General features: G+C 43.9%; 1 protein-coding gene across 1 annotated transcript in view; it reads left to right on the top strand.

The window, feature by feature from the left end:
* Astn2 (astrotactin 2) overlaps positions 1-27,218 on the top strand; it is an 887,273-nt gene that overhangs the window by 178,705 nt on the left and 681,350 nt on the right. Inside the window, exon 3 of the mRNA XM_042678724.1 lies at positions 21,098-21,482. Coding sequence (XP_042534658.1) covers positions 21,098-21,482 — 385 coding nt within the window. The remainder of the gene's footprint in view (positions 1-21,097; positions 21,483-27,218) is intronic.

The raw sequence follows: 27,218 nt of genomic DNA, 5'->3' as shown, positions 1-27,218 counted from the left end.
TGAATTCTTGGACCATTCACTTTACCAGCAGTTCGAAGTATTCACCATTGTGACCATGGACAGATTCCTCAACCTCTCTGTGTCAACCACTGCTTAAAAAAGAAAATAAAAAAATCCTTTCCCCATAGTCTCATGAACTATGCAAGGTAAATATTCCAAACCTGCACCCTATGAGACTGTAGATAGGACATGGTGAACACACACTGAAACTTCCTTCAAGTCTAGAGGAAGGATTGTATCACTCAGTGACTTTCTGAACCTGGTCCATGGAAAGAGCACACATTTAGGGGTCATGTGTCTTTAAATCTAGGCATTAGTTTCCTAAGAACTCTGCATTGGAGTGGGAAGCTTAGCATCTGTGAGAAATGGAAATGGTGCTACTTGGCTTTCTGGGAGCTTCTATCTGTGTTGTTTAGGCTAATAACTGGGAGCAGGACTGGGGAGGATGAGTCTTGAAACAGGAGAAAGCACAATGCAAATGTTACCTCTTTATTATTCTTCCTAACACCAACAACTTCATTTCTCCAGTGGCATCCCAGAGCCACTTGCTACCCTGACAACACTGGCCCAGATGTTACCAACATCTGCCTGCTTCTCTGGGCCTTTCGCACAGAGAGAAAACAAAGGAGTGAAGATGGATCTCATTACATAAATGCACAAGCAGGTTTCACTGCTCCTTCTGCTGCCCCACCCCCTCTCTGGAAATCCTGTGGGATAGAGGGACCATTTCTCATTCATCTCCTCGCTTTCGTTCCCTGGTTCAATGCCTGGTTCAATTTGGAAATGTGTAGTAAACACTAGTTGCATTATCACAGGGAGTCAGGGTTCTCTTTTTCCCCCAAATGATACTTTCAGGCAGGAGGAGCGCAGCCTCTGGGAATACCAAGTGAGGGTAAGACCAGAAATGTGAGTCTGATGCTGTGTTGCTTTGTGATTTTGGGCAAAGAAATAAACTCTCTGGATCTTAGTTTTCACATGGACCAAGTATAGTTTGGGGAACAACTCTCTGCTTGATTGATCTGGAGGTCTTAGAAAGTATGTTAGAGCTGTGAAAGATGGGAGGAAGTTTAGTAACTACATATAAGTTGGACATTGTTTTTTTTTCATTGTTTTTTTTCTTGTGCTTTTCTATATGAAAGTAAGGCAATGTGGCAACTCGGAGAAAGACAGCCAGTCTTTGAGAGATTTGTGTACTTATTTCATCTTTACAACAATGTGTAAAGGTCGGGCACCCACTTCCTTATTTTTCCAGTGACTCAACTGAGAAACAGAGATGAGAATTTACTATCTTAAGTTCTATAGTTAGTCAAGGAAACTCATGAAAGCCTCACCCAAAGCTCTAAGTTTCTCTTCCTCTGCCAAGTCATGTGTTTCTCAACACTGAAGAAAAGCAACAGCACCAACTCAAAAGAGAAGGGCTGGGTCCAGGGGTCTTGGCTTTGGATTTATCATTTCATGTAACAGGGCATTCGAGGCCAGAAGCTCAACTCTGAGATTCCAGTATGCCTGGTCCAGCCATTTATATATCCAATGAAGGGATTAGTGGTAAATATCAGAGAAAGATCTGTTACCAGCACAGGTTTGCTGCCAGAAGAGGCAAAGTAAGCTTTCAGAACATCTGAAGAGAGAGGGAGGGGGTGGAATAGACATGAGCTTTAGGATTAAAAACAGGAAAAATTGGAATGAGGGTCAAATATAACGCATAATTAAGGAGTCTCAGGTAAGATGTGTCCTCGCTCATTCTTCGCTCAATGAGGAATTTGGGGGAAATTCCTACTGCTGCCATCACTTGCAGGGATCAGTCGGCTTCCTTTGAGAGGATTAATCCTACCCCAGGGTACAGCTTCATCCTCGAAGATCACTGTCCTCATTTGGAGGGAGGTCTGTCCTGTGAGTCAACACTGTTCCTGTCCTTGGTGGCAGTTTCAGTTCCTACTGGTAAAGATTTTATCCATCCATCCTGCCCTTCCTGGAACCCAGAGGAATTGCAGGGGACAGAGAGTTAAGAGTAAAGGAAACAGATACAAAATAGAGCCAGGGTTGCCAAAATGTTCTCCTCCCTTTAATACATTTGTAAGCCCAAACAAGGAGACAGTGTTTTTTGGCAAGAACAAGTTTTAAGTATTATGTTAAGAGGCTCCTAAGATAGTCAGCACCAAGAGAGCCTTTGGAAATCATCTCCTACAACCTCCTTCTTTACACATGGGGAGAGTGAGGCTTTGAAAGGAGGAAGGACTTGGTTAATGTGACTTATTGGCTTCACAGGGTCAAGCTGACTTGAGCTTGAATCCTGTCTCGATCACCTTTCTTTATCCCTGAGTTTCTACTGTCCTGTAGTATCTTATGTAAGAATCCAGCCTCCTTTTCTTGATTATTTCCCTAGCTCAGCCTGTGTCTGTGATAGTTAAGAGAATAACTGGAAATCCAGAAAACTATGGTCGTGTATCTCCATCGAAATGCCTGTGCCTTCCCTTCCTATATTTGATAGGAAGTGGAGTTGTCATTCTTAAAACCCCTCTCCCCTCCCTCTGGGGATCTAGATTGTAACTAGAACCTCATGAGATGATACCATCACTTCTGCCATATTCCCACACACATAGCAGGCCACCTTCCCAATTCCTCAGCACAATTATGTTTATTGCAGCATTATTCACCATAGCTAAGATATGGAACCAACCCAGATGCCCCTCAGTACATGAATGGATCAAGAAAATGTGGTATATATACACAATGGAATTCTATGCCTCCATCAGAAAGAATGACATTGCCCCATTTGTTAGGAAATGCAAAGACTTGGGAAAATTATATTAAGTGAAGTAAGCCATGCCCAAAGAAACATAGGTCCCATGATTTCCCTTATTTGCAATAACTAGTATATGTGTGAAACAAGCAGAAGCAGTCAGATAAGTTGATGTTAGGCAAAATGAACCCCAAGATAAGGACTCCAATGGTTTTTCTTTCTTGCTATTTGTTTCTAATATATTTATAAGATGATTTCTTTGTTGCTTTGTATGTCCCTCCCCCATGTTTTCTCTGTATTTGATATTGGTATAATTTGTGGAGGGGAAGGGAAAAAGCAAATCATTTAAATAGGGATACAGGTGGACCCATTGCAACAATGAGATGTACAAGACATTATGTCAAAAAACGAACTTTACAACTTTGGCTGGAGGTGGGGGGAGTGTAGGGTGGGGTGGAGATGGGAAGGGATGGGAAGGGCAAACAAAGGAGGAGGCAACAATGCTTGATAAGAAGTATACTCATTATCTTGCTCATGTTATTGTAACCCCTCTGTATGGTATTTTCACAATAAAAAAAAACTTATTAAAGAAAAGAAAACACCCAAGAGTCTCAAAGAAGATGAGCCAAGCCTAAGAAGAACTGCCACTATGGAGGAGACCCCTGAAATAGCAAATCGTTTCAGATGGGTACATGAGCCCACAGAGAAGAAGGGGAAATGGGACACAGCATAGCCCAGGGGTGGGACTCAACTTTTAGAGCTGATGGGGTTCTTCGGAGCATCCTTTCTCAAACCTCAAGCAAGTTATCTAATTTCCCGAGGCCCAATATCTTCACTTGGAAAAAACGGATAATACCGGCACCTCCAAGGCAAGCTTGTTTAAAGAATGAAGTACGATGAAGCGTGCAAAGTGGGTAGGGTGGGGCGGGTGGATGAGAGACGCCAGGCTCATCTCACATCCTCCTCTGTTCCCCCATTGTTTTGTGTTTTATCATCTCAGACCAGCCGTTGAGCCTACAATGTCAGACACGTGGAGGAAAAGATCCACTATCGCCATTTTGTATGCATTGCTAGGTTAATTCCTTCCTGTCCCTCTGTTTAGTAACACTTGCTAACACTTTGTTATGTAGCACTTGCTAAGTCCTGGGAGCTTTAGGCAGACTTGACACATATTTACTGGCCTTGCTCTGACAGCATCCTCATGTGTTACATACCATTACTGTATTTGTTGCACAGATGAGGAAAGTGGGACGCACAGGTCATGTGTGTACACGGGACCATGAATAGAGCTGGGAGTCAGATTTAGGATTCATGGGGCTCCAGCTTGCTCTGTGGGACAAAGTCCATCCATACCACATGGCAGGCACTGTGTCATGCTCTTGAGATAGAAGTAGAAGTAGTGAGAAAGGAAGGGACCACCTCTACCCACCATGGTATGGCTTGTGCATACTGTGCTGGGCTCCTTCTTCTTTGCTTATGACATATTTTTGGACAACTTTCCAACCGGCAGTGAGGTTTCTTCCAGTGCCCACCTACTTACTGTCAGCTTCTCACCAGGTTTTCTTTCTCTAGCTCAGGACTGAAGCCTTTGAGACTTTGCCAGAGTGAGTGGTTGAATTGCTGTAAGACTGGCTGCTCCTGGCCTCATTAGGCACCTCCAGCTTTGGTGTATTCCTCAAGAGCATTGTAGTCCTTGTGTTTTGAGGATGATGAAAGGCAATATGGAAAGTAGATCCCATCCAAACTGAGCATGGCCACATGGGTTCCTAGACACTTTCTTTGGCATCTGTGCTTGTTTTCTGATGTGTGTAATAGGATTTCACTTTGTTCTAGCCCCATCACACTCACCTGCCTCCCTGATTTTAAAGGGCTGAGAAGCTCAAAGCCGGATTAGGCCAGGTTCAAGGGCCCTAGCTTGGGTCAGATCATATTCATCAGTGTCTCAGATTCACTTTCTTCCTCTGTAAAACCGATGTAAAAATACCAGTTCTTCCTGTTACACAGGTTTGTTGCAGGCTGAGACCAGGGCTAGAATAAGATAATGATGCTTGAGTCACTTTGGAGACACAGTTTAAAAGACTGGTTCAAAATTGGAGAATCCATTCCTTTTATTTTTTTAAATATGGCGTTAACAGAGTATTTGCCTCGCTGTGGATATAATCCCAGCCAGCTGTGAGGGAGGTAGAGGCTGGAGGATCAAAGTCAGAGGCCAGCCCAGGAAAGATGCAAGACTCTATCTGAAAAATGAAGAATGATTGGAGGCATAACTGAAATAGTACAGCACAGTGAGAAAGCACAAGCCCTGGACTGTCCAACAAAGCAAAGTAACAAGACTATTACTTATTTGAGTTGCTGAACTCTTTATAGTCTCCCCAAATTCTGCATTTAAGAATAGCAGTCATGAGCTTCACCTTTATCCCAACCACAGCATTCAGAACTGCTAATGGAAAAGAAAGTTGCTTGTACATTAAGGGATATGACAGTGCCCTTGTTTTGTCCTGTTGATGGTGTGTTTCTTACTATTGGTCTATCATTCCAATGATACACATGTAGATAGGAGGGTATTTTTTTCTGGTGGGAAAAGTAACCTCTCTGTTTTCTTATGTGTTTTTTTTTTTCTATTTGAGTCTGAGTTCTAACAATGGGTTATTATAATGACTGGGACCAAAGTGTTTTACCTTACTGTTTTGTTATCTCCATAATGGATACATTAACACCAAACTCTGGGATTTCCAGTGAGGGTTGATTTATTGAGTTAATGACCTGATGCTCTCTGTACCACTGAATGATGGGTAAGAAGGCTTAGACTAAGATGGAGGTTTGTCATCTCTTCCTTCTAATACACTATGAGTCAGCAATTGCCCATGGCTCCCCTACATTCTCTCAAATGATGGGTATGAGGATCATCGCTAAATAGTTTTCTAGCTTCTGTCTGGCCACGCAAACATGCCTCGAATGGATCACCCAGGAGCCAGGTTTTAGTTCTGGCTCTGCCACTACCTACCTTTGGTCAACTTAGAAAAACTCTTGTCTTTACTTGATGTTCCCCTTTGAAAAATGAAAAGACATTATTTTCTAGTCTGTTTCATGATACTCCCCATCTTTATCTGCTTGGAACAGTTCATTTTTTAATGCTTTTATTCAGAAACAGGTTCCTAATTAAACATTTCTCAAAAGGAAAGTGTTTCCAAGCTGTCAAGGTCCTGACCATGTCAGATCACCCTAAAGTTTCTGAGGTCCCATGGATGGCGGCATTTAGAAAGTGAGATTTCAATTCAGCAAGATGGGTCTTCTGCCCCATTGGGTTTTCTCCAGCCACTGCTCAGCCTCTGTTCAGCACAGAAGAAGCACAGGCCTGCTCAGGAGTGATTAGCTAGCATTGCAGGAACATGGAAGACAAAAGTACCAAGGACTATGGCGAGGTGTGCATTGGTTCTGTTGAGTTATTACTCTTCCCCTCCAACCCAAACACGCTCTTTGTGTGTCCCAGTTCTCCTGTGAGTTGCTGATGGCAGACAGTTGGACACTATCACTAACCTTCTTTGGTCTATGGAGCAGAAGGATTGGCTGTGGCCACTTTTCCTCTGCCTGGCTCCATAACCCCTACCTTCTTCACAAACTCCTCCCTTCCTGTTGTTCAGCTTTTGCATGTGACACCCTCCAAAGACACTTCGCTGTTACAGAGAGATAGGCTGTATTTACCAGTTATTTTTTGCAGGTTTTCATAGACCCTTACATGCGCCTCTAGTTTATGAGACAATAGCATTAGCAGTTTGTAACCAAGGAGTCCTAACATACTTTCCTGCATTTAATTAACAAGGATTAACTCGCATATATGTTCCGAGAGGCAAGAAATGCAGAAACAAAGAGGTATGTAGGGAATGAGGTCATTATCCTCAACGAGCACTGGTAATGCAGAGTAAAAAATGGAATGGAAAACACACATGCACACACATACACAAATACATATATTTGGTCAGACTGAGTGCTAGCAACTGGACACTGCTCTCGCTTGAGTCATATTCCTTTTTGAACACTTTATTTATAAATAAATAAAACATCACAGCAGTCATTTCAGCCTCTGAGTCAAATAAATATAAATAGGATATTTCCACTGGATCAAAGGATAGGCAGAAATGTGTTTAATAGATGTGTTGTTTCTTTGTTTTTGTTGTCACTGAGATAAACAGTTTAAGGAGAAAAGGTTTATTTTGGCTCCATGGTCCATGGTCCGTAACCCCATTATGGTAGGCTTGCTTTGAGGAAGTGAGGAGTGGCAGGGGAGGAGGGACCACAGAGCTGTTCACTTCCTGATAGGTAGGAAGCAGAGAGAAACAGCCAACTAGAGGAAGTTGTCAGGGACAATCTATGCTCTTCACAGGCACATCCCTAGCCACCTACTTCACCCAGTCAGGCTCTTCCTTCCACAGTTTCTACCACTTACAGGACTCCATTTAGTTAGGAGTCCACAGGTCAGATACTTGGAATCCAGTCTCTCTCCTAAAGTCCCACCACTGAGCGTTGGATTGGGGACCAAGTCTTCATTTAATACTTAACCCTTTGGAGGACATTCCATATACACACCCTAACAGAAGACCTTGGTCTTTTTCTGGCTTATTTTGAGAGCATGTTTTAATTGCTTACACACACACATACACACACACACACACACACACACACGTAAACACATATACACACTCAATAATTTCCAAAACCTTTTCACACGCATCATTTCATTTGAATCTCCCAGCCACCCTGGGAGTCAGATTACCTTAAAACTTATGGTTTCAGCTTATGGGAGGCTGAGTGACTTGCCCAAAATCTCATTATGAGGATTAAATTCCCAGTTCCTGTCTTCCACTGAGCCTGATACTGGTTTAGGTTCAGTGATTTTCCACAGTATCTTGCTTTTAAATGAGGACAGAGAGCATCAGGAAAACTGGAACCTGAGCCTCCTTCCTGAAAGCCTCTTCTCCACTTTCCTCTGTAGGCTGTTTCTCAGAAGGACAGACAGCCCTGCATCCAGGGCAGCACCTCTAGTGTAAGTAGAACAAAAGCCCCAGAGGTCTTCCTATTGACAGCAAAGGAAGGAAAAACAGCACAGACAGAAGGAGGAAGAGGAGAGTGCCAGGATCCTCCTGAGCTAAAGACAGGAGTAACAGATTGAAAAAAAAGCTTGATTGAGGACCAAACACAATGAACGAGGAACACAAAGGGAAGAAAATCTACACCACGCATTAGAGTAAAACCTCAGAACTCTATAGCTAAAAGAGACGAAACAACATAAATGCTTTTAGGTAGAAAGGGAAGGAAAAAAATAGACACTAGTACCTCCAGGTATGGAAAAATATTGACAATTCTCTAGAATCCTGTAGGGACCCAGCTGGGCCTGGAGTGGGTAGAAGTTTCACATTTCCTTCACCTGAACTCAGAACAGCCTGAAAAAAAAAAAAACAGAAAAGGAATTAAGCAGAAAGAAAAGAAGATTTTGCCTCTTTCAATGAGGGTACTATGGAGAATATGAACAAAGCAAGCATCCCCAGAATATAGAAAAAGTGGGTTCCTACGGAGGAAAGCTGTCTTCCACCACCACCCCCCAAGGGAAATGAGAAGGAGTCCAGACACACACACACTCAATCCTCATTCTCCATGAGCTCTGCCTCATGGGGAAGAGGAGTTAAGCACCATTAGGGGTATTTGGAGACATGTATCCAGATCAAAAACCAAAGAGCCATTTCCTGTTACACTGTTCAGAGTGTGTAAGTGCACCTTTTCATCTAAATTTTAATATTTTTTGTTTATTCATTTATTTATTTGTTCCTTTGTTTGCTGTGCTAGTACTGGAGCTTAGTGCTTTGAGTCTGATGTGACAGGAAGGGACTTTGCTGCGTTTTGTTTTGTTTTCAGTCCAAAGCCTTCTGTGTGGAATTTCTCCTCACAGGTCCTGATGCCTGTGTCTTACAGCATGCGTGTTCATACCTCTTGCCTCTCTGCTCAGGGATAGAAAAAGAATTCCTATTCTCATCTTCTCTTGATCATTTTCTTTCCTTGAGTTTTTATTCTCATCTTCTCTTGATCATTTGAATTGTCACAGTTTACCTCAAGTGTGTTATTTTAGAGTCTCCTGTATCTAAACAATACACCTATGCTGTACATGGCATACTGGGTTGAACAGTGATTACCCCAAATTTACATCTCCACTAACCCTTGAGATGTACCGTTCTTTGGAACAGAGTTAGTTGTAGATGTAATTATTTAAAGGATCTCAAGAAGAAATCATCCTGTACTTTAAGGTGGGTCCCAATGCAATGACTGGACTCCTAAGAAGAGGGCGGTGATGCTGAGACTCAGGGAAGAGAGAAGAGGGTGATGTGAGGATGGAGGCAGAGATAGGAATGAAACCATCACAAGCCAATGACTTTGGGAGCCACCAGCAGCTAGAAGAAGCAAGGAAAGATTCTTTCCTAGAGCCTTGGAGGGATGGCACTTTAGCCATCTAGTCTCCCGGTCATGAGACAATCAAGATCTGTTGTAAAATTAACATCCAAAACTTCCCTGGAGCCCAGGCATACATATGAGATTTAAGGATAGGGATTTCTCTGGGATAATCCATGTCCCTCCTCCATCTGTCCTTCCAGGACATTCTAGTTGACTCAGAATGCTCAGGCCTCTGAAACTCCCTGGAGCCAGGCTAGTGGTTCTTAAGAAATCCCAAGGCCTGCAGCTGTATCTATAGAGCTTGGCCTATGATGTGGGCATTTAAACCTGTAGCTGTGAGATTAACTTCATCCACATCGAATTCATCCGAAGTTTAAAGAGTTCTAGGCTGTCCTAGACCTCAGGCTTCTAGTGTCCATAAGGATACATCGTCCATGGCTGGCTGGTTTGGAAAGAGCTATCAGTAACTTCCTTGGGTTACTCTGTGCTGGAACTTTGGGATTCTCCTATTTCACTCTGTGCTGCAGACCTGAGCCGCACACACTGACTACAGCTAGTCTACAAGAGCCTAGCTGTAGCTTGGATGGAAGAATGGGCCTTGGAAGCCTCTGGATAGAGAATGTTAATAGGCTGGTAGCAAGAGCAGTATGTGGACATCTACCATGGGGGCTTTGGGGAAGGACCAGTGCTGACCACAGAGTCTTATGGAAGAGATTTTGAGATGCTCCTGGTGGGGCTATGAAGGAGAAGTGGGGAATCAATGCTACAATGGGGAAGTGGCCTACTGGTTTTACTTGTAGCCTGTGGCCTAGGTTGCTTGATTTGCTATCAAGGGTAAAAGGCAACTCAGCAGTGAGAAGGATGTGTGTGTGTGTGTGTGTGTGTGTGTGTGTGTGTGTGTGTGTGTGTGTGTGTGTATGTATACATATACATACACTGGTACTAAAGTTTGAATTTGGGGCCTTATTACTGCTAGAAGGCACTCTATCGATTGCTCCATGCTCTCAGCTATTTTATTTCTTTAGATCCATTTTAGATAGGGTCTCAAGCTTCTACCTCCACCCCAGTTGGACTCAGACTATGGTCCTTCTATTTATCACTGTATCCCAGCTGATATTACAGCTAGGTGCCAGCACGCTGAGCCTCGAGAGGGTTTATTAAGTGTAAGATAGTAACCACTAATTTGGAATTCTAAGGAAATATTAAAATGAGTGGGGTATTTTCATGTGCTTTTTGTTGCTGTTGTTTGTTTTTACAACTACGGTGACTTAAGAATGCTGAGAGGAAAGGGTGAATCATCCCTGGTCCAGTCCTTACAGGTGCATCCAGAGCACAGGCCAGCTTTTGCCTCCTGCTCCTCTCATAGCAGGCTCCGGCCTCCTATTGAGGCCACTCTTTCTTCCCTTCTCATTTCTTGGCATCTCCTGCTTGACTTTGTGCCCCTCGTAACTAACTTTCCTGGGGTTTTCCTGATCAGTCCCAGTGGGGGAGATCCTGAGGCCATCACAACATGCCTTCAAGACAATTGGCAGTTCTATCACCAATGCTGGAAATGGCAGTAAAACAGTGCCTCTAAGAGACTCCTATTGTGTGGCTTGTAATAGGTTTTGAAGCAGCTTGATGGGTAGATGATGGGAAATATCAGAAAGAGTGGAAATCCTCTGTATTTGCAGCTTTGCGGTTCTGTAGTTCCAGCTCCTTCTCTGCTAGGGTTTCTGGTGGTGTGTGGATTCTTTGCTGTCTTTTATGACACTTTCTATACTAAGCAGTAATATGCAACATTGACAGTTCCTTTACAAACAAGCTTCTCAGGGTGGTCCTAACAAGGAGAGATCTGCCTCTGGGATCATTTTAAAGCTCAAAGAACCAGTCATAACAAAATTTAGTAAGATAAAAGTGGCCCGGGTCTGAACACCTCATCAGCTAGGATCTGAACCTGGATTCAGCATCCTTTGAACTATTATCATTTAAGATCTGTGATGTCCAGCCAGGGGGGAAAAATGAACTGGAATAGCAGTAGATACAGCTGTCTGTTCACTTTCTGGGAAAGGTGATTGTGCATGGATTCTAGAGTCTGACATCTCACTTCTGTGCTTTGGCTTAGTGTCTCCTGGGATTTTATGAATAAGAAAATGATTCATTGTTTTTTTTTTTCCCTCTTTGTGCGGCTGCAGCAGAAGCAGCAGTAAGTCAATATGTTTGCCTTCTAATAACCCCATAACTAGTACCCCTTCTCCAGGAACCAAGAGGGGACTCTCAGTAATGCTTTTTTGATGTGCTAAGTACATTTCAAAACTCTAGTACTGTACTATAGGCTGCAAACAGGACTCAGACATGATCTCTACCTAATGCTTATGTTTAAGAAGCCACCAAATCACTTGGGAAAAACATCTGTGTATTCACTCATCCATACACCCTTCCAAAATATTATTGAAAACAAACAGCCCACTAAATGTTATTCTTGGAACTGATGCAACAACAATCATTGGTTGTTCATTACCAATGCCCATTATGTTAGGACAAAAAACAGATTTGATGCATTCTATGTGTGCCGGGCACTGGTGGCTCACATCTATAACCCTATCTGCCCAGGAGGTAGAGGTCTGATGTTCAAGGTTTAAGATCAGCCTGAGTAGCCTGAGACTCACTTCTTTCCTATTAACCTGAAAGATCCAGAAATGGTTGTGTGGCTCAAGTTTTGAGTGAAGAAACCTCGCAGGAGCCCGAGGCCCCGAGTTCAAGCCCTGATATTGACACCACCCCGCACACACACATTTTTTTATTTTAATACATTATCTATGGACTGTAATGGCATGGAGTGGGAAGTTAAAGCAAGGAAATGAAACAGTCCTTCAACGGAGACGGGTGAAAGAGACTGTGTTTAGTCCCTGCAATGGCAGATCTAGTCCCTCTCCCACTACCATCTCTGTCCTTTTCAGAGCCTGTGATCTCTAAAGAAGCCAGTTGTCAGGCTGCCTTGGACACCAACAAAACCCCGGCCATATTTTCCATGCATTAATTATCAACCATGCTCACAGAGAGAGGCTTCTAGCTCCCTTTGGGAGTCTTAGCCTGTCCTCCTACTTCAGAAAGCTCTGTTGCCAGCAGTGTTCGATGGCTGGCACCATTTTAGGGATATCTTCATGGAACTGGAAGCCTGGAGCACAGTCCAAAAAAAAAAAAAAAGAAGAAGAAAGATGCACTGAGTAAAGGATGCAGGCTCCACAAACCACCCACTCTCCAGACACAGTGGAAACTGCAGGATGGTCGCAGCAATGTGGAACAGATGGACGTTCGATTCCGCCACTCACTTCACCACTACTTCAGGCAGAGTGCCCTGCCGGAGGCTCACTGTCTGTGAACTGAAGTTAAGAATACCTAGCTTATTTGGCTGCTGTGGTATAAATCCTAGGTCCTGAGCTCTTTCTCTGCTGACTTCTTTCATTTATAAAGGGGCAAGACAAAGACGAGACCTTGCATTTTCTGATCTCTTTCATGGTGTGCTTTTCCTAGGCCAGAATTCTTTAAAACCACCATTTATCAAGCACTGGTTTGTTGGATCCCTTTCGTGGAGTCTTTCATTTAATTCACACAATACCCTCTTTCAGTGAAGACTGTGGTCCTCCACTTTCAGTTGAGCAAGCCGAAGCTTCAGAAAAACGTGTTGACCTCCTCACAGCTCCACAGCTGGTTAATGACAGGGCAGGCACTCCAGCTACCAACCCTAGGCTGTTTATTTGTTTATCCAGCCCTTCCATTTTGGGTGTGAGCATACTTGATTGGATAGGCAGCTCTCCTTTCCTCACCCTTTAATTTGTCTTTAATTGAAGATGCAAGGAAATCTTTTTTATTCCCACTTCCTCTGTGATTTGCTCTCGGAAGCTGTGAGAAACTCTTTGCCCCTTACTGTTTCCCTCTGGCATAGAGCTTATCAAACTGTGCATTACAGTAATTATCTGCTTACTTATCTATTTCCCCAAACCAACTGCAAGTTTTTCAAGGACATATGTGTGCATTCTTCAATCCAGACAGAAGTTGTGGCACACAGTTAGGGCATAATAATAACGGTAGTAGTACTTAAGCCGATGAGTACTGTGCATTAAAGTTTTGTTTGTTTTTTTTAAAGGTCAGGGTCTGTGAGATCTACTCTATATCATTTTAATCTACTCCTCAACAACCCCTTTTGGCAAATGGCATTGTTTCTCTTTTAGAGCTGTGATAGAGAGAATTTCCAAGGTCACCACACTGGTGGGTGGTAGAATAAAAATTTGAACTTGATTTGAGTCTTCTTGCTCTCAGACAAATTTCAGGCAAATGAATGAAGCCCAGAGCTCTTCCCTCATCACCCAGGTTGGTCTGTTTATCTCCATGACTCAAAGAATAAGAAGCAAAGCAATCTTCTTAAAGATCCTTTTCCTTCCCCTCTCCATTTATTCATTCTTCCAAGTAGGATTTGAGGCAGAACTGGAGAGGCCACCTGAGGGCATGAAGTGGGGTACTGATTTGTGCTAAATAGCTCGTGTGAATTATCCTCTGCTCTCCATTACATGCAGATGGAGAAGTGCCAGACAAATGCAGAAATATTTCAGCCACCTACCTTTCACAAAGGCACGTGTAATGGCTTCCTTCATTCATTCTTTCAACAAATAATTGAGGATCTGCTGTGTTCATCTACCATGGCACATTCGGAATATAAATAAGACTCTGCCCTCCATTATTTCTCAGTGTAGAAATACAATAAAAGCTACATGATGTAAGATCTGGAGCTGGGCCCTGGAAATGGGGCATACTGGGGGGGAGGTAGGGAGGGGGAGGATCTCTGGAGAGATGGGAGCATCAAGTTGTCATATCTGTTTGACAGACAGATATGAGTCACAATGGGACCTAGTAGGTGGACATTTAACCCAGTCAGAAAAAGCAGATTTTAGAGAACTTAAGACCCAAGATCTGAGCCTTATAGGACTAGAGAAGAAAGAGAAGGGCTAACCAGACTATATGAACCGCCTTGATCCAAAAGCTAGGTACAGGGTGGTTAGCGGGATCGGTCCCTGCTTCTACATCTGTATAGCATAAGCATAGATGTATTTCATCTGTTCTGGCATTTGAGGCCACCTTTCCTCTCCTAGTCCTTTTTTCTTTTTTTTTGTTGGTCATGGGATTTGAAATCTGGGCCTGGGCGCTGTCCCTCAGCACTTCAGCTCAAGACTAGTGCTCTACCACTTGAGCCACAGCACCACTTCTGGTTTTCTGAGTGGTTTATTGGGGATAAGAGTCTCACAGACTTTCCTGCATAGGCTGGCTTTGAACCACAATCCTCAGATCTCAGCCTCCTGAGTAGCTAGAATTACAGACATGAGTCACCGGCGCCCGGCAAATCTTCTTGATTATTAGCGGTAGAATGATGATCAGAACCAGCTCTTCCATTTCACCTACATACCCAAAGAAGGCAAGGGATACACATGCGCATAATCTCAGAGCTCAGGAGCAGTAGAGTAGAAATACAGGTTTGAAAATGGATAGTGAATATCTAGGAGTATATTATATCTGTTTGTTTGTTTGTCTTTTAGGAAACAAGGTTTTGTATTAATAATAAGGATGCATACATTTTCTGAGATGCAGCAATTGCAAATCATGGTGCTTAAATGTGGGATGGATACAATCTTATGCTAGTCTCCCCCAAGCTTCATGACTAGGTGTTAGTAACCCAATTTACAGGTGAGAAAGTTGAGTACAATGAATGCATGGAAAGGTAGTGCAGCTATCACCAGATTCATGTCTGAATGACCAGTGGCAAGGCCTAATGCCTCAGAGTTCAGTAGCTGCCCATGTGATACTTTCTATAAGATTTAGTGGTATTCTGCTAGAATGTGGCTCCTTTTCTGACCTGGGCTAAAAATGACTAGGCTACTGGGGTTGCAGGGTTATATGCAAGGGATGAATGCATTGCAAAGAACTACACTGCATCTTTAGTCTTGTGGCATTTTATCGGGAAATAAAATAAGGTGTTTAATAGATACATAGTAAGCAGATAATTTGTATAAAAGAAAAATATGTTTTCTTTAGTGGGTCCTTCTTAAATAGGTCACCAATATCTGCCTAGGGAGACAAAGAAGTAAATGTAGGTAAATATAGCTAAGGCTACACATATGAAGAAAGGCTGGATATAGTTTTACAAATGTGACTATACATACATACATATGCAAATCCTTACATTTTATGGTACATTTGTTCTCTTTTAGTTGATTGATTATAGGTGCATGTAAATATCTCTTTAATTTGATTGTGGGCTGGAATCATGTATAACGTTCTGGGTTATTACCCAGGTAACAATTAACACATGAATGGGTTCCTCTCTAATCCAGTGACAGAATCCAGACTTTAGTGACCTTGTTGGTATCTTCTTTTCCTGTCCTGCTCCTCAAATCAAGTACAAGTCTCCTCATCCTCTTGTGTACATCTTGTGCCTTCCCATTAGCTGACTCCCTACCTCTCCCACCTTATTATTCTTCTCTCTTAGAAAGGGAATCTCAATCATTGCACTATTGGCATTTGAAACCATGAAATTCCTTGTCCTATGTGGATTGCTTGTATAGGTAGGATATTTATGGTTTCCTACTGCATACCAATAGGACCCACCCAGCCATGACAATTGAAAATATACCCAGTTCCAGATAAATTTGGGGGAGCAAAACCACCCATAGCCAAGAGCCACTGTCTTATCTCATTGTCAACAGCTATCTCAGGGGCCTGTCTGTCTTTAGTTTCCCCAATAGTTGAATAAGCTATTTCTAAGACAGATAGCCAACTATCTATTGCTTAAAAACAAGATCAATAGAAAGCCCATGGATTGGGAGAAGATCTTCACTAGCCATACAACAGACAAGGGTCTCATATCTAAAATATATCTGGAACTCAAAAAATTAAATCCCCCAACAACAAATACTCAAAGAAACAACTGCCCAATAAATAAGTGGGCTAAAGACTTAAAGAGAAACTTCTCTGAAGAGGAAAGAAGGATGGCCAAAAGACACATGAAGAAATGCTCAACCTCCCTAGCCACAAAAGAAATGCAAATCAAAACAACATTGAGATACCACCTCACCCCAGTTAGAATGGCTGTAATCAAGAACTCTAATAACAACAGATACTGGAGGGGATGTGGCCAGAAGGGAACCTTACTGCATTGTTGGTGGGAGTGTAAACTTGTTCAACCATTTTGGAAAGTAGTATGGAGGTTCCTCAAAAGACTCCATCCACATAGAGCTCCCCTATGACCCAGCAATCCCACTTTTGGGCATTTACCCAAATGATCACAAACAAGACCATACTAGCGCTACCAGCACAACTATGTTTATTGTAACATTATTTACCATAACTAAGATATGGAAGCAACCCAGATAACCCTCAGTAGAGGAATAGATCAAGAAAATGTGGTAAAGATACACAATGGAATTCTATGCCTCTATCAGAAAGAATGGCATTGCCCCATTTGTTAGGAAATGGAAAGTGAAGTAAGCCAGGCCCAAAGAAACATAGGTCCCATGGTTTCCCTTATTTACAATAGCTAGTATATGTCTGAGTCAAGCAGAAAAGGTCAGATAAGTTGATGTTAGGGAAATGAACCCTAAGATATGTATTCAAATGGTTTTCTAATTGTTTCTAATATATTTATAAGGTGATTTCTTTGTTGCTTTGTATGTCCCTCCCCATGGTATAACCCCTACTCTCACTGTATTTGATGTTGGTATAATTTGTGGAGGGGACGGGAAAAAACAAATGTTAAATAGGGATACAGGTAGACCCATTGCAACAATGAGAGGTACAAAATGTTATTTCAAAAATGAACTTTACAACTTTGGCTGGGGGTGAGGGGTGGGGGGGAGGAGGGAGAGATGGGAAGGGATGGGAAGGGGAAACAAAGGAGGAGGCAACAATGCTTGATAAGAAATGTACTCATTAGGGGTTGGGAAGTTGGCTCAGTGGTAGAGCGCTTGCCTTGAGCTGAAGAGCTGAGGACAGTGCCCAGACCCATAGTTCAGGCCCCGTGACTGGACCCCCTCCCCCCAAAAAAAGAAATGTACTTATTATCTTGCCCATGTAATTGTAACCCCTCTGTACGGTATTTTCACAGTTAAAAAAAAAAAAAAAAACTTTCCAGATCCTTCTGAGTAGCTGGGAAGCATTCATTTGAGGCTAGGTTATTCACAAAGATGGAAGTCTGCTTGATGAGAACTTCAACTCAAGTGCATGACTCCCAGCTGATCTGTGAGGAAAGGATCCCTCCTAGCTGAGCTTTAGTGACAGTAGATAGGATGGATTGAAAATCAAGACAGGGGAGATAAAGCCTATGAGATCATTCAATATGTATTAAAATCATAAGAGGCACTGAAAATTGGAGCATAGGATAGTCATAGAACTGAGCAAAGTGCAAAGTCATAGAAGCTACTTTGCAGATCAAATTGTCATGATTCACCCTTTTTGGCAGCTTGGAGGGCACTGATGGCCTGCTCTGCCTCCAAAGATCTCTTTAAGAGATCCTCTGATTTGTGCATATCATTTGCAGTCTGTAAGCCTCAGTTTCCTTATCTATAACACTAAAGGTCTGGACTGTTTTCCTGATAATCCCTCCAGCATATTTTGAGACCTGAAAGGAGACTGCTGAGAGAAGGTGGAGTTCCCAGCCCCCTTCTCTACTAGCTCCATTACTAGGCAATTGGCCAAGTACAATGTCCAATGGATCACCAGTCCACCTCTGGCTGCCAGGGACCAGAAAGAGGTGGCAAGAAGGGAAGGACATTACTTGGGAGAATATGCATGTTCACAGCTCTGAGGATTAAAGGCCCATGTTCTTATCACTGCTGAACAGAGTATTATAAATCCAGTCTTAGAATACCAAATCCCCTTGCGGCTTGGCCGTTGTGAGGGAATATTAAAAAGGCCGGAGACAGAAATAATCAGTTTCCGAATGACACATTGTCAAATAAAGCATTTTCTCACATTATCCTTTTCTTTCTTTTCTCTGGTTCCTTCTCCTATGCCTGCATTTTAACGTGAAGGGAAAAAAATAATAAGATAAAAATGAGGCCAGGCTGAATGGCATTCAAAGTTTGACTTTTTCCAAAGGCTCTCTTGGTGGGATAGCTCAGGGTGCTTTTTCTGAAATTCTCTACAACTTTCCAATTTTGATATTGTATGTGTAAGGAAATTGGCATGGGTATGAGAACTGGGAAAAAGAAATCAGCAGAATAGGAAAGACATGTCATAGAAGGTGTGATCTGGGTCCCTGTGAATACCCGGGCTGGAGATGATATAAGGACTTTTCTTTGCATTTCTCTTGCAAATCTAGTTACAATTGTAGGCACCTGAAGGTTTATTATGTATCTTCTCTGAGAGGAAGTCCTGCATCTTAGCTGAATAAATAGCAGCTTAGGCCCTGGAGTGGGAAAAATCCGATCATCAGCCAGATGATTGGATCACAGCAACAAAACCATGGTAACATGGGGTGGAGAGGGGCAGTATTTGGAAGTGGTACTGTGGCTCAGATGGTAGAGCGCTAGCCTTGAGCTGAAGAGCTGAGTGACCGCGCCCAGGCCCAGAGTTCAAGCCCCACAACCAACAAAAATAAAAAAATTAAAATTAAAATTAAAAAAAATCATTGGGGGGTGTCATAAGAAAAGAGGACAGCACCACCCCCAAATTGAAGAGGTGAAGATACTCCTCAAGACATGGATCACCATGCTGAGAGGGATGGCTGGGTTGAGATGAACTTCTTGGGGCTGCTGTCTCAAGCTAGATGTCTGACAAACTACAACAACAACAACAACAACAAACAAGCAATCCTTTGTCTCACAGCTCAGGAAGATAGAAGTCCAAAACCATGGTGACAACAGGCTGTTTTTTTTTCTTTTTCTGGTAGCTCAGAGGGACAAGCTGTCCTAGCCTGGAATGTCACTGGCACCCCTTGCTTTGTGAATATATCATTGGAATCGCTGTGTCCAGCCCCACATGACTGTCTCTGTACCCGTGTGTCCCTCTGTCCTCTCCGCTCATTATACAGGTGTAAGCCATTGGATGTAGTGCTTACTCTAATCCAGTATGACTTCATATCAACCAATTACATTTGAAAAGGCTCAATTCCCAAATACAGCTACCTTCAGAGATCCCAGGCAGGCCACTGTTTAAACCAAGAAGGATATTGGTGATCCCTAATATAAGAAAGATCCAGGCTGAGGGAGCAGGAAGAAAAGGAAGCAAGAGCAAACCCTACTTTAGGAGCCTGCTAACCATCTAGCGTGGCTCCAGGCTGGTGTAGCCAGGTAGCCCGGGTGAGGCTACCTTTAACACCCCGGGGGGTGTTAAAGGGTCTTGGATCCAAAAATGGGAAGTATGGATATTATTCTGCCACCCCTGGGGAGTCAGGGAAAAGATTTAATCCAGGGAGTTGGGTTAAAATACTTTGGTTTAGTATAGAGGGATAGGAAAGCTAAAAGAAAGAGGCTGGTGTTGGCAGATATTTGTGGTGTCAGACTCTCTTTCCAGATCTTCTGTTGTCTTGTTTAATCCTTAATAGAACTTTTCACATTGAGAACAGTCGGCTTCCTTTTAAAGGGAGCCTGCTGGAGCCTTAGAAAGGAAAATATTGTAGTACACTTGTCACGGCCAACAGCAAGCAGAGAGGCAGAGATTCACATGCCCCAGATTTGTGTTTTCCTTGTCATACCACTCTACCCTGACGTGGCCTGCACTCACCCTGCTCGGGCTGTGCTGGGGAGTCTGAAACGCACTGTCAATCACTGAACAGGAAGAGGAGGCAGATCCTGTCAAGAAAGACTCATGGAAGGAACACCCCAGAAGGAATAGGCACCGTCCTCTCCTCTCCCATCCTCCATAACCTCACAGCTTTGTAAAAAGTCTTCTACTCCTAAGGAGGAGGTAAAGGAATCATTTCACAGGTCTACAGTTTACTCTCTCTTAGAAACGCATGCCCTTCAGGCAATGGACTGACATTTTTATTCTCCAGGACTCTCAGCTCTTCTGCAGCCTTGTTTGTTTGGGGGCAGCTCTGGAATGAGCACATCCCCAATTGGACTGGATATCATGCAGTCCTGGGCCCTCAGTTTGCCACCCCGTGAGCTTTGGTGCTTTGGCCTCTTTATAACTTGCTTTCTGGAAATCTGCAGCTTTCTCTTCCTGCATCCTGGCCTTGCTCTACTCTTGCCCTGAAGCTTTATTCTCCACTCTCAGAGCCTATGTTAGTTCCTGCTTTATGCTCGGAGAGTAGGTGTTCGGGACTGGCTCACCCTGATGGATTATTTCTCCTTTCCTTTTCCCTTTCCCTTTCCACGTGGGCTTTGTCCTTGTTGGTCATGGGACTTGAACCTTTGGCCTGGGCTCTGTCCTTGAGTTTTTTTGCTCTAGGCTAGTGTTCGACCACTTTGACCTACAGCCCCACTTCCAGTTTTCTGGTGTTTAATTGGAGATAAGAGTCTCCCAGACCTTCTTACCCAAACTTGCATCGAACGGTAATCTTCAGATTGCAGTTTGAGTAGCTAGATTACAGGTATGAGCCACTAGTGCTGAGCTCTGTTTTGGCTTTTCTGTTTGCGTGCTGATAATGCAGTAAGAAGAATGCGGCCTGTGAAGAAAGAGGAGTATGGCTGCGTAAGCCTGGGTCAGTACAGAGCCTGCACCATGAGAATCAAGGCTCAGAAAAGTCAAGTACTTTGCCCCATTTTGTTGATAAAATACTAGGCTTGGAAGGCCAACGTCTCTGGCTTGAAAAGCATGACTGGGGGGGTTCCTAAAAGTGTCAAACGCAGGGCTCCCGGCTGAGCATGATGGGTGGGGGGAAAATCCCCCTTTGGCTCTCCAGCCCAAAGAGCACTTGTCCATTTGTCTGTCCTTGCTTTCTGCCCCCAGGGTGGCCTGATCGCTCTGTTGCTGCTGCTGCTGGTGTTCACCGTGGCTCTGTACGCCCAGCGGCGCTGGCAGAAACGCCGCCGCATCCCGCAGAAGAGCGCCAGCACAGAAGCCACGCACGAGATCCACTACATCCCATCGGTGCTACTGGGTCCCCAGGCCCGGGAGAGCTTCCGCTCCTCCCGGCTGCAGGCGCACAACTCCGTCATCGGGGTACCGATTCGGGAGACCCCCATCCTGGATGATTACGACTACGAGGAGGAAGAGGAGCCACCCCGAAGGTCCAACCACGTCTCCCGTGAGGAAGAATTCGACAGCCAGGTGACCCACACCCTGGATACTTTGGGCCGGGCAGGAGAGGAGAAGTTGGACTTTGAGAAGAAGGGTAAGTCATCCTTGCAGCCCGTTTTCTAGGGTGGGGGCGGGGAGAGGGGGGAGAGGGGAATTTGGGGGTGGATGGGAAGAAAGAGGTACAGGAGCTGGGAGGTTGGGGGTGCCAGGAGGTGTCTGGCGAGGTCAGTCATGTTGGATGTGGAGCCTCGTTTTCTGTGGAGTTACCAGAACTTGTCTCCTCTGGTCTCTCAGTAAGATGGGACTGCAAGAGACAGACCATGCTCCTGGAAGTGGAGTTTTGAGGGACATCCGAGTGTAGGCCTGTAGTCCAACTAGTATTTAGTATTGTTGTTTGCAGATTGTCCTTAATAGCTTTCTTAGTAAGCAGAACCTGGTTCATATTTCTGGACATATTACATGTTCACCCATAGGATTATAAGCCTGTGTTCTTGTCTCTTCCTTTCCCCCCATCCCCATCCCATTGAGAAAGAAAATGAATTGGACGTTCTTGCTCCAAGGAAGCCCTTGAGGAATTTGACAACAGGAAAACAAACAAATAAAAAAATTACTTGCAACTTTTACAAATCAACCTACATAAACCTAGCTTCTTCAGTTGTTTTGTGCGCAATACTTCTCAGATATGTCACCACTCTGGGCATTGTTTCCTAGGTGGAGATTCCTATTTTTCCCATGTTGGAATATCATACCTGAGCTGGCTCTCTTCCTTTCCCAGATGGCAGCAGGGCACCACTGAGCAAATGAGGTTGTCCCCTCCCCCTGGCTGGATGTTAGGTGTCTCTTGACGCAGGTTGAGATCAGACTTTCAGCTCTTGCTGGCTCCCAATGGATATTTGATGACTAATACCTTTCATTCATTTTCTTACGTGTTGTTGCCAAGACCTGTTTCCTTTGTCCATTTAAGGAGCAGGTGATGGTTTGGAATAAGTAGAGGAAAAGTTGGGTTGTATTTGTCACGATTAATTGTGTATGACTTGAGCTTATGCATAGGTAGAGTGGGGCTATTTTCCTTTAGATAAATGCTACCAAGATACCATCCTGCTTTTCCCCCTCATTATGTCTGTGAAGCTGGTCATGGTGATGGGTTAGAGTGCAGATTCAGACTCCCTTCACCCATGGCTCTAAAGGTCCTCTTATTGTGTGGCTTGGCCTCAGCCCTGGAGCTCTGGATCCTTTGTTGACCTTTTCTGTTCCTAAGGTTCTCCTCTCATGTCCATCTTTCCAGTGAAGCTGCATGAGGGAAGAGGGACAGTGGGGGCTGCTTAAAATGGAGAGATTTTGGTTGAGCCTAGAACCTGAGGGAGAGACAAGAATGGATATATTAGGTGCTAACTTGGTTTTTCAGGGGGAGGGGCGGGGGTGTGTGTGAGGCCTTCTGGACCTGGGTTGAAGTCCTGCATCATTTCATTACAATGTGATCTTGGCAAGATGGGATTTTAACCTCAGAATCCTCAGTGAGGGACCAATAAGGAGTATGCACACATATGCATGCACACACGTGTGCACACACACATTCACTCACACACACACATACACATACACATACATATATGGGAAATTCCTAAAGCAAGGCTGCCCATAGTAGGTGTTGAACTCCCAAGGACTCTATTTGTAAATATCTGGCTTTGAGGCTTCTCTCAGATTCTGAGATTCCTAAATTTACCAACAGCCTTCCTCTACAGCCTCTTTTAGGTCCTCCCTCTAGGGAACTCTTACCTCTATCCCAGTAGATGTTATGTCTCTATTGATACATCTGTGGATGTTGAAATTACCACTTGCCACATTGTACAGTGTAAGGTCCGCTCCTGGATGGCAAGAAGACTCCACCCTCCTCGCAGCAAAGTCTCCACCCAGTACCTGCATTACCTAGGCAACTGGCACACCTGGAAGAGGTCACATCTGCATCTGCTGAGGTCACATCTGAATTTGATGTGGCCACACCTTTCTCCACCCATACCCTACATAAGGCCTAGCCCAGGCCCAGATGTGCTCTTTTTCTAGCTCTCTTCTCTTTCTCAGCTCTCTCTTTCCTAGCTCTCTCTCATTCCCAGGCCTTTCCCAGCCATGTGGAGGGCCAACATGGCCTGATGCCAGCCGGAACAATGAATAAACCTACCCCTTACCTGAATACCATGTGCATGGTGCTGTTGTTACTCACTTACCTCTTTTTAAAAACCTAACATACAGAACAATCAGATTCCCTTTCTAGACTATACTCAGAGGTCTTTGAGACCATGTGTAGTGCCCTTCATCTTTGTCTTACTAACATTCAGTACAGTGGTTAGCACTTAATAGTAGATCCTCAAAAGATGCCTGTTGACTGAGTGATTGAAAGAATCGGTCATTCCAATGAAGATAAATCCTAACATCAAAAAAAGAGTCTCAGGTGCTCAATTCCAGACTTCCAGCTATCTCATTGTCCTCAAGTTTCCAGACTGTAGAAATAAAAGGATTAGGGGAAATTATTGACCTTGATGGCAAGTATGGAAGAGAGAGCAGAGAGACTGGGGATGAAACTCAAGAGGGTCATCAATGTTGACTAAGTGATGATCAAAGAAGGGTAACTAGATGGCAGCCAATGCAGGAAAATTCTCTCTCCCCTTCTCCTCTCTTCTCGTCTCCTTTCTCCTCCTCTCCTCTCTCTTTCTACACACACACACGCACACACACACACACACCCTCTACCATACATACGTCAAATGGAGAGCAGCAAACATCTTCCAAACGAGAAAATGGAGGAGGCTGCTCACTGCCAGTGATCCTGTTTGGTGTCTTTTCCACTCTCACCACCTTTTCTTCCTTCCCATCTCCCTCTCTCTTACTTTCCATTCCTCTTTCTCTTCTCTTTGCCCCTGTATATCTCTCTCATCTTCTTCCTCTCCCTCATGATTTCCCTCCCACCCCCCCTCTCCTTAATATGAAGCCAATATATTATCATGATAGAATCTGAAATATGAGGGAAATATGGCTCAGGAGACAACAGATAAATACAGAGGTGGGGTTTTCTCAATCCAGTAGTACAGGCTCTGAGGCCTTGGAGATCTTGGGCATGTCAGAGCGTCCTCTCCCGTCCAAGGGCTTCATGCTGGTACTATTCTGCATTGCAGTGAGACTCAGAAACCTGAATGAAATAAAACATGTGGAGTGGAGGGTCCACAGTCAAGCCCCATCCCCCACCCAGCTGTTTCTGTTGTTCATTCCACCAGTGTCCAGAGTGGTTACATCATGCCGTACACCAGTGTAGACCTGGGGTGAGGGTAAAGGAAGTACAAAGATTGCCCTCAGAGAACATGACAGGGTTCTCCTGGGAGACAAGTCACAGGGACAAGGGTAAAGAAATGGGAGCCAGATCTCAGGTACAGCTGCCTTTCTCTCTGCAATAGAAGTGAAGCAGGAGCCATGTTCTAAACAGCTGCCTTACTCTGTAGCACACATGGCCAGAAGGGACCATGTGACAGTAGGGCATTGATCCCTTTCACGAAGTTGCTTCCCAACCCTTGTGCCTCTTACAGAGCATAAAGTCCTGACATTTCAGGTTCTGTACATTTCTACTGCTTGCTAAATGCTCTCTAAAGTTCAGCCCAAAGATGGAGGTAGGGACTGATGACGATGGTGGAGACTGCAGGGGACTGGATCCTGAGATACTTAAACCGACTCCTGAAAAGTGGAAGGAGGGCCTTCTGGCCTCCTCTCCCTGAGGGGATGCTTCAGAGCCTGCACGTCCGCTCCTCCGGCCCACAGCAGCTCAAAAACCACTCTTCCCCGCTGTGTTTTCTTTCAAGCAGAACTCTTTTCAAACAATAACAGAGCCAGGCTCTGACTCTCTAGAATCTTGACACTAGCGCTGGAAAACACCCAACAGGTGTCTAAAGCATCAATGGTGGATGCAGGAGAGATGGGCATCCTGGCAGGGTGTGGCAGAGCAGACTTGGACTTGAATCCCTCTCCTACATTCAATAGCGCTGTGACCTCTGCACATCAGTTAGCTGTTCTGTCTCCTCTCCATCGTCAGCTCACCTTCTTTTTCTTCTCTGCCAAATGACTCTGCTTTTCCATGGTTCTCTGGGTAGGCTCTGTAACGGTGGCAGAGAAAAAAAACAAACAAAAATTTAGGTAAGAAGGAAGTAAAGGACACACTATTTCCAGCTCCAGGCAGGAGACTAGCCATCTGACCAGAGGGAGCTGTATAGGTGGAGATCTTCCTGCAGCATTATGGTTCTTGAACTCCTGGTCCTCTTGGCTTCACTAGGAGAGAGACCATTCCATTGAGATCATTGACCTAACCATAGCAGCACAAATTAAGTTGGCCTCAGGGGTCTCCCCTGAGGAGACAGAGATTGGAGGTCCTCTCCTTCATGAATGCAAACGACAAGCAAATATTCAGAGGCTGGACATTCCATATAAAATGAGAATTCAAAGTATATCAAAATAGGGGGAAAAGTCTGGTGTTCTCCATTGCAGCTGGGTGACTAGTTCACAACAATTTATTCTGTGTTCTACTAAGAAACAAGAGTTGGAAGGTTCCCTGCACAAAGAAGCAGGTAGAAATATAAATTGCCCTGGTTTATTATTATACAGCATGTACTAGTATCTATGCCATACATATATATATAGAGAGAGAGAGAGAGGATTTTAAAAATAATAATTTGGAATGATAAAAGGGATCCAACAGCTTTTTGAAATTATATGGCGCGGAGACAATCCTGCCTGTGCTTTTTTATATATATGCAGAATTTCTCTGTAGATTCAAACTGCCTCATCCTACTTCAGTCCTATCAACCTGCTATTCAGCTCAGACCTGCAGGTAATAGAGGAGGCGGTCTGGAAACTGGAGCGAGAAAGTGTCATTATAAAAGTGGCCACTGCTTGGTGTCCTGGGCCTCAAGGGTGCTATTCTGAGTAGGGCTGGCATTCAACTGGGTTATACCAGTGAGACCAGATCCTTTGTCCCATACTGAAACTTGGTGATTCCAGCAGGTAGGTGACCCTTCCCTGAGCCCTCTAGGGCCCACCTGCCCCACTTTGCCGAACTTCTTACTGCCCAGTGATGGAGCGACTCCTTCCAGCACCAGGGCTAACATCAGCTCTAGCTAATGAAAGCTGGTGACTACAAGATTCACAGGAATTTTGAATGTCACACCACATACTGCTTTGGCAAATTGCCAGGAGTTTATGTGTGTCGCTAATCTGAATGCTCTGTAGTATGTTTATTGTATGTCAGAAACTCGATGAATTTCAATTCCAGATCTCCTTCTCCACCCTGAAACTTCTGTTTTCCTTCCCTGAAGATTATGCATGGAAGCACAAGGAAATTAAAATAACAGATCTATCTATCATTTTATCAAAGGATGGGATAAAAGATGAATGAATGGATATTAGCTTTTGTTTCATTATTTCAAAAGAAACACATGCTACTTTTTAACAGAAGGAAAAAAGGCATCCAGGAATAGAGCAAAGAAAAAGAAGAGTGGGAGAGAAAAAAAGGAGGATGGGAGGGAAGGAAGGAAGAAGGGACAGAGATGGAAGAAAGGAAGACAGGAAGGAAGGAGGGATGATAAAGACAGAAAAGTCAAAATTCTACAAAAACAAGAAGCTCCACCCTTTCTCTGTAATATTCCACTGCAGTGCCCAGAATATTACCTCTTTTTGTGTATTCTAATATTTAGACTTGAACAAGGGCCTTGTACTCTCATCTGGCTTTTTCACTTAAGTCCGAGGCTCTACCACTTAAGTCATACCTACACTTTCAGCTTTTTCCTGGTTAATTGGA

This window comes from Dipodomys spectabilis, unplaced genomic scaffold, assembly GCF_019054845.1.
Source record: "Dipodomys spectabilis isolate Male_0828 unplaced genomic scaffold, ASM1905484v1 ptg000046l, whole genome shotgun sequence".
Taxonomy (NCBI): domain Eukaryota; kingdom Metazoa; phylum Chordata; class Mammalia; order Rodentia; family Heteromyidae; genus Dipodomys; species Dipodomys spectabilis.
This window is presented reverse-complemented; position numbering and strand designations above follow the sequence as displayed.